General features: G+C 32.7%; 2 protein-coding genes across 2 annotated transcripts; both read left to right on the forward strand.

The window, feature by feature from the left end:
- The first annotated feature begins 1526 nt into the window (after nucleotides 1–1526).
- On the forward strand, nucleotides 1527–2009 carry LOC121219137 (stemmadenine O-acetyltransferase). Its single transcript, XM_041096815.1, has one exon. The coding sequence runs from the start codon at nucleotides 1527–1529 to the stop codon at nucleotides 2007–2009; it is 483 nt and encodes a 160-aa protein (XP_040952749.1).
- An 18-nt stretch (nucleotides 2010–2027) lies between these two features.
- LOC107943497 (stemmadenine O-acetyltransferase-like) lies at nucleotides 2028–4783 on the forward strand. Its single transcript, XM_016877247.2, has 3 exons — nucleotides 2028–2793; nucleotides 2849–2901; nucleotides 4676–4783. Exons 1-3 carry the CDS (start codon nucleotides 2028–2030, stop codon nucleotides 4781–4783), a joined length of 927 nt encoding a protein of 308 aa, XP_016732736.2.
- Nucleotides 4784–7812: the final 3029 nt, after the last annotated feature.

The following is a 7812-nucleotide window of genomic DNA, read 5'->3' on the forward strand; positions in this document are numbered from 1 at the left end:
TTACAAACATTTATATTTTAATACATTTCAATACAAAGGAAATAATGTCATGTTCAAATATATACGAATTATTAAGAGATTAATATATATTTGTCTCAATATTGTCTGTTTTTCTCTGTTGCCTTTCGTTTTGATTTTATGTATATGTACATATATTAACTTTTGCTTCTAATCAAAGCAAGCTCATTATTAGTTGAAAGAAATGGAAATCGATTTTTTTTAAGAAATGGAATTCAATTTTTTCTCGAATTAGGTTTGAATTTTGAAATTGATATTATTAAAATAAATTTATCTTAATGTCATCCTTGACTTGAATTTTAAAATCGATATTGCTAAAATAGATTTATCTGAATGTCATCCTTGACCTAAATAGGATTATACTCACGTGGATGAGAAAAAAAAAAAGCAACCTCATTGTAATTCAAATGTCAAACTGTCAATGCAATAGTTATATAGTTATATATTTATGGTTAAATTTTATTATTAATCCATATATTATATGTAACTTACAAATTTAATCTTTATATTTTAATTTGATTAATTTTTGTTCTCATATCTTTTGAATTAGTTAATTTTAATCTCATATTTTTTGAATTTTAAATTTTTAGTCTCGATCCAAATAATAACAATTAAATTTGTTTAGTTAAATTCTACTATTAATCTTATACTATGCGTAAAGTTGTACATTTAGTCCATGTTCTCTAATTTGATCATTCTTAGTCTCTCTACTTTTTAGATTTTAAAATTTCAATCTCAAGGCAAGTATCTATTAAATTCATTAACTGACTTTTTTTTATAAGTAATATATGGAAATATCAAACTGACATGTATTACGTATGTTATAATATGTTAGCCGTATAAGATTTTGGAAATCACAAAATTAAACTTAACGAGCTAAGCAACTATTACTTGTTTGGCCAAAATTAAAATTTCAAAATTTTAAAAATATAAAGACTAAAAATAATTAAATTAAAATATATGAACTAAATCCATAATGTATCAATAGCAAAAATTAAGCTATATTTGCATGGATTGTTACTTAGCAATTGGCATCTTTAAATTCAAGCTAGTAATTCTAAGGGCCCCTTTGGATGGGCGGTGCGTTTATTTGCGATTAGTGTAAAAATAACGGTGGCGGTGAGATTAGATACTATAGCGATTCTGTAGTGTGAGAAAAAAAAAGCTAAACGTATCGCACTAGAAGTAAACGTTCATCCAAAGAGGCCTAAAGCTTATTGCTTGTTGTTAAAATAAAAACAAAAAACAAAAATTACAAACCTTCCAAATAAATGAAAACAAATATCTAATAATATTTTAATTAATTAGTTAATTACCATTGATTTTCTACGTTTCTATCAAAAGGTTAGCATCAATTGTAATTGGCATTATAATTTTCTTTTAATTTAAGTCCTACTCGGACCAGTGTTACCTCTATCAACTCTTATTTATAAACTGTAGTCGCACTAGCCATTGGGTAACATACAAAAACCTCATTCTTAATAAGAATCTATTCATATACGTACAACATGAAGCTTGACGTCGAAGTAGTTTCCGAGGAGATACTAAAGCCATCCTCTCCAACCCCCGACCGACTTCGTCGGTATAGACTATCATTCCTCGATCAATTAAATCCCTTACTCTATAACCATTTGGTTTATTTCTATCCAAAAATATGCGATACCGAAGCCAACAAAATCACAATTTTGGATAGGCTGAAACACTCCATGTCCAATGCCCTCACCTATTTCTACCCACTGGCTGGTCGGATGATGGAGGGCCGGTTGTCTATTGATTGCAATGATGAGGGGATTCCCTTCGTGGAAGTTAGAGTGAAGTGCAAACTTTCAGATGCTATAAATAATGTAGTTCCGAAAGAACTCAACATATTGCTTCCTTTTGAAATCCACGGTCACAAAGAAATTCTCCTCGGAATCCAATTCAATGTGTTCGACTGTGGGGGAATAGGGATTGGTGTTTGTGTTTCTCACAAAATCAGTGACGCCCTTTAGTTTTTCACGTTTGTGAATATGTGGGCAGCCACTGCTCATGGGGAGACAAAGTTAATCGCACCCCGTTTCGAATCAGCCACGCTTTTCCCACCACGAGACCTTTCGGGATATACACCAATAATCAGTCAATTAAAAAAGGAACATGTTCTAACCAAGAGGTTCGTATTTGGTGCCACCAAAGTGGAGGAAATCAGAAGAAAATACGCCGAGAATTGTAACCAAACATGCCCAACTCGAGTTGAGGCTTTATCAGCTTTCATATGGGAGCGTTTGGTTACTGCCATTAGTGTAAGCTCAAGACCCAATACGGTTTGCATAATTTCTCACTTGGTAAATATACGTGCAAGAACTGAACCCCCATTGCCAATATCTTCATTCGGGAACCTTTATAGCTTTGCAATCATAATCCCATCCATGAACAGTAACATCGTCACTCAAATGAGAGACTCCATAAAAACAGTGAACAAGGAGTATGTGAAGAAACTCCAAGATGGATATAATCACTACGACAAATATAAAGAGATAATAACACGTTATGGCGGCAAATGCGAGATCGTTCCCCTTGGTTTCACCAGTTTATGCAGGTTTCCTCTATACGAAGCTGATTTTGGTTGGGGGAAACCCATTTGGGCAGCCTCCGGTGATCGAGAAATCAAGAACACAACTGTTTTCATGGATGCCGTGAATGGCGACGGAATAGAGGCTTGGGTTACCCTAGATGAGGAAGAAATGAAGAAATTTGATAGTGATGAGGAATTGCTTGCATATGTTAATGCTCCAAAAGGCTTGTAAAATGGTTTAAGTTTTTGTGTCAAAGCTTTAAATTGCTTTTGGTGAAGATTGTGTTTGTGTCAAAAAGATTGTGATTGCTGAAGCATTGATTTCAATTCAGGTTTGCATTGCATGTATCTATGATTTTCAGCTGTACATTTTGTTTTTTAATATCTACATTGGGAGATGGATCATGATTGATTATTAACTAATGTGCTGGTATTGGTGTAAACCTCCATAATGGACACCTACACATCGGATCACATCTCAAGTAATGGTTAAACTTCTTGAAAGTTTACATTTGAATTTAAAATAAAATAAAAAATTTGTGATGCAGTTTGTGAGAATTATAAAGGGTCAATCCCCTTACTCTTTTTTTTTTTAATTCTTACATTCTTTTTCGAGTAAAATAACAAAGAAAAAAGTTGTTGTTTTTTTATTCTTAAGCATTTAATCATTCTTTAAATTGAAAAAAATCAACCTTGTAGATCGTGAGTAATATCCGTTATAATTTTGGTCTTAAATCGAAGTTACATGACGATCCGATATATGCACTTACTTTAAATATGCTGTGATAATTTAAATCGCAATATATTACATTGATATTTGAATTGTTTTGATATTTTAAATGATATATTTTTCTGTTATTGTGTTTTATCACTCCTTTATCTGCTTTCCCTCAATTGTTTTAATGAAAAGAAAAATGAAAGTCGCCATTTTTACTTAAGAGAAATGGCGTTGTAGATAATAATAATAATGGCTTTTGACCATTTGCTTAAGAATGGTTTTTTCGCCAAATGCTTTTTTGCTTTTGATTTCACGTATTGAGAATAATGGCAGAATATAAATATACAGGTTTCACTCTCTTTTTTTATATCCATTGAGAGAATGTTTTATGTTTGACAATTAGCCATTAATAAATAAAATGCTATGTACTGTAATTGGATTTATCAACCACTCGATTTATGTCACAATCAAGCAATCTCAAGTTTATACATATTATTTTAGATCATATGTACAAATAATGAATTGATTAAAATATGATTTCTCAATACACCTGATCATGGGCCGGGTCATTCGACTCGGCCTGAAGACACATTCGAAATGTGGAAGAGTTTAGGTAAAAATATAAGCTCAAAAAATGGGTTAGGTAAAAAAATAAGACCCGTTTAAAAAACGGGCAGTTTCTCGGGCAAGTTATTTTTGGCTCGAGCCCGGCCCGGCCCGAATTCACTAAATGACAAAAAAAATTTAATTTTTTAATATTATTTTCTTATTTTTTTCTCCCTATTTTGCTACCATTTTACTATTATGTTGCTACTATTTTATTGTTATTATTTAGATATTGTATCAAACTTATTTTATTGTTAATTTTGTTATTATTTTAAAGACATTTGTTAATTTTGTTATTATTTTGAAGGCATTTGTTTGTTAAGTTGCATCTATCTTAGTGTTATTTAAGTATACTATTTTTTAAAATTTATTTTTAATTTGTTGGGAAATATTTATTTTGATGTCTTTAGTATTTTTAATGTATTATATATATTTTAAAATTATATAAAAATTAATATGGGCGGGTCGGGTCAGACTCGGGTTTTAACATTTTTATCCGGGTCGAATTTGGGCAAAATTTTAAGCTCATTTCTCGGGCCGGACCGAATCTAAAACTAACAAACGGGCCTAAATTTTTAATTGAGCTCGACCCAAACTCGGCCCAGCCCTGCCATGAACACCTCTGTTTCCCAATAAGGATCAGTCATACGTTGAACTGATTCAAATGTTTATAAAAAATAGTGTACGGGTGAGAGCTAGGCCAACTGCGATTTCCGCCACGATTTCCACCACTAATCAAATGAATCATAGCATGCTCATCACTTTATGGATTGCCATGGTAGACATTCAACTTTTATGTGGATTCCAACCCAGTTATGGGACAAGTGCTTGAGGGTTTTCTGGACATGGATGATGATGATGGTATCGAGTATGTGGAGCTCGGTGATTAGTGTTTGTTTTATTTGTTAGTCTTTTGATGAATTATGTTTTTCTAGGTGTTTTTTTTTCTATATTTTTTTGTTTATTTTATTTCATTTTTCTATCTTTTATGTTACATATTGCACTAGTAAAATGTATGTGTATCTTTATGTAAATAAATTATGTTTTTCATTCGTAGTTTGATTATTTATTAGTTTATTACTTTTTATTGTTTTTATCATTAATGAACTATATCAAATAGTGGAAGTTCTATTATTACACATAACTAAATTAGTGACCATTAGCATAATATAGAATTTGATTGTAAACACTGATTTGCAATTGGTTTTGTGTAATATGATAATTATCACTAGTTTTCTTTTATTATAATAATATAATAAAATGAAAATTTTGTATGCTAGGCATGCATGTGTACGTCTTAATGTAGAAAATATTATGAAAAGGCATCTACTTCAAAAAAAAACATTGTTATTGTGCTTAACAAAGAAGAAAAGTTCAATGGGGACAATTTTGAGATCTGGAATATGAAAATCTAATATGTTCTGGAGGAATAAGAGGTTCATCAAATTTTAAATAATGTCTTGGCTTAGCTTGAAGAGGCAAATACTGTTGCTTGCAAATACGTTTGTGAAATAAATAGTAATGCAAAATATTAATTTAAATCACAAGATTGAATCAGAACAATATAGATATATATATAAAATCTGAAAACAGAAATTGAAAATAAAACTGGATCGAAATTGTGTACTCGTAGGTAGGCAAAAAACCGACTGGTAGTTGAGGCATGTTTTCACAGTTTCCTTAAGACAGATTTGGTCGCTCTTTTGGTGCTAGAGAAACATTAGTCGACTGTCTCCCAGGATACAATAATGAGATGAGCATGGTAGTAGCATGGTTGCAGTGATCAACGAATTATAGTCTAGCTTTCTTCTATCACTGAAAATAGGTTTGAAATATGCAGGGAAAAGATCTCAAAATTTTTGCAGGAAAAATAGAGAAAATTCAATATATATTTTCTCAATTTAATATTTGTTGTCCTTTTTAATTCCAAACAGAATTTGAAGAGATAAGTTCTGTTGAGGAAAAATAAAATTACGTATTGGGTTAAAATATTTGTAGGCCTAGAAGAGCTTGACTAATCCAAACATTTTGCATCACCCACATCATACGGGTGCAAGCATTGGCTTAATCGTTCAATAATTATTAAGTTGGTTCATATATATAAACATATTCTACACTTGATATCTAACCAATGTGGAATTAAGCTTTCCATTTTCCTCAACATAATTCACAAGTGGCTTACTTTGAGCATTAATTTCTCATTCATCACTCAACCATTTTTAGCATATGATATATCGTTGTAAAGGTCTCATGGGGTAGAATATAAAACTATAATTTTATGATTCAAATCTCCACATTTACCAATCGAGAATATGCCTCAAAGCTTCTAAAAATCCTTTTTTTTTCCAACAAATACAACCCAAAATAAAAGGGACCGAGAGGCATAAGATACTTGGAACTAGAAAAATTTCATACCTCGCATAACATTGTTGAGCAATATGGACAATGACATCATGTGTAAGTTCAGGAAGCATGAGGTCGCAAAAGATGTGTGGACTGCTCTTAAAGAGAATTTTAGTGGCAGTTTAGTTACTAAACTCAGGTAGCTCACAATCAAGTTTGAAACTTACAAGAGAAACGTCAAACATGATTAGAGAACTAAAAGACACAAGTCACACTCTGTCTAATGAACAATAGGTTCAGGCACTTATTTGGTCATTGCCTCACAACTAGGAGCATATGAAAGTGCACATTGCCCACAATGAGGGCATCAAGACTCTAGATGATGTCACTCGACATGTAATAGCCCAATTTTACCCGGGCCCAGTGCCAAAACCAAAACAAAACCAAAAATAAAAAGTCCAAAAAGATCAATAGCCCATTACAAAAAAAAGGGCCCACTACCCAATCACAAACCCAAAACAAATAAACCCTAGCCCACCCTTAATATTTCAGAAAAAGAAAATCCTAGGGCTAGCCTAAAAGCTTCAGTCGCCGCTCCTAGCAGCCTCCTCTAGGCCTGCCAACGCCGTATGCGCCTGACACTTCTTTGCCACCACCTGCAAAAAAGAACAACACACAAGAGGCCAAGCAGAAGCAGACAACGGAAAAACAAACAATAAATAGAAAACAAATAGTTTGTAATGGTTTATAAAAACAACAATAGGCATTTTGTATTTCTTTTCTTCTTCTACAAACACGCAATAAAAAAATAAAAAAAAGAAATAGAACTGAAGTTAAAAGGTGTTTGCTTTTTTTTCTTTTCTCGTTTTTTCGTTTGCGGTTTGTTCTTTTTATTTTATTTTTTTTTACAAATCTATTTTAATGAAAGAAGCATAGAGTAAAAAGAAAAACTTACCTGTTGTTCGTTCTCGGCCTTTGGGAGCCGAAAGGTTCCTTTGATTTATCTCAAATTTTGGTGGGTTTTTAGGTATTTCAATCCCAAATCAGGATTCTACTCGAAAAAAGAACAAAAATATGGTTTTTTGAACTTTTTGGCCATCGTGGACGGCGGCACCGTCGTCGGTGACCGGTGGCTGGCGTGATGGCCGATGGCCGGATCCTCGACCGGAGCTAGGCCAGCCTAAGGGGGTTTTGAGAGAAAATGAGAGAGTCTCTCAGTTTTTTTTTAAATGAGATGAAAATTTTTAAAAAAAAAAATTGGCTTTTATAAGCCCTGTAAAACAGGGTCGTTTTGGGGCTGATCCCAATAGCCCAAAATGGCGTCGTTTTACCCTTGACCCGCACGCTAACCCAACCCATTAGAAGGATTTGCGCATTTTCAACTTTTGGGTTATTTACACAGCAGGTCATTCCGCTTTTTCCACCTATTTTAATTAGATCGTTTTTGTTTATTTTTGCTTCTTTTAATTCGACTTGATAATTTTGTTTTCATCACATTTTAGTCCCTAATGGAACTGTGCATTTTGGAGGACGGATCATTTCCCATTTTGGTCCCTCCTTGTTATTCGTGTGTTCC

Source organism: Gossypium hirsutum, chromosome D07 (genome assembly GCF_007990345.1).
Source record: "Gossypium hirsutum isolate 1008001.06 chromosome D07, Gossypium_hirsutum_v2.1, whole genome shotgun sequence".
Classification (NCBI taxonomy): Eukaryota; Viridiplantae; Streptophyta; class Magnoliopsida; order Malvales; family Malvaceae; genus Gossypium; species Gossypium hirsutum.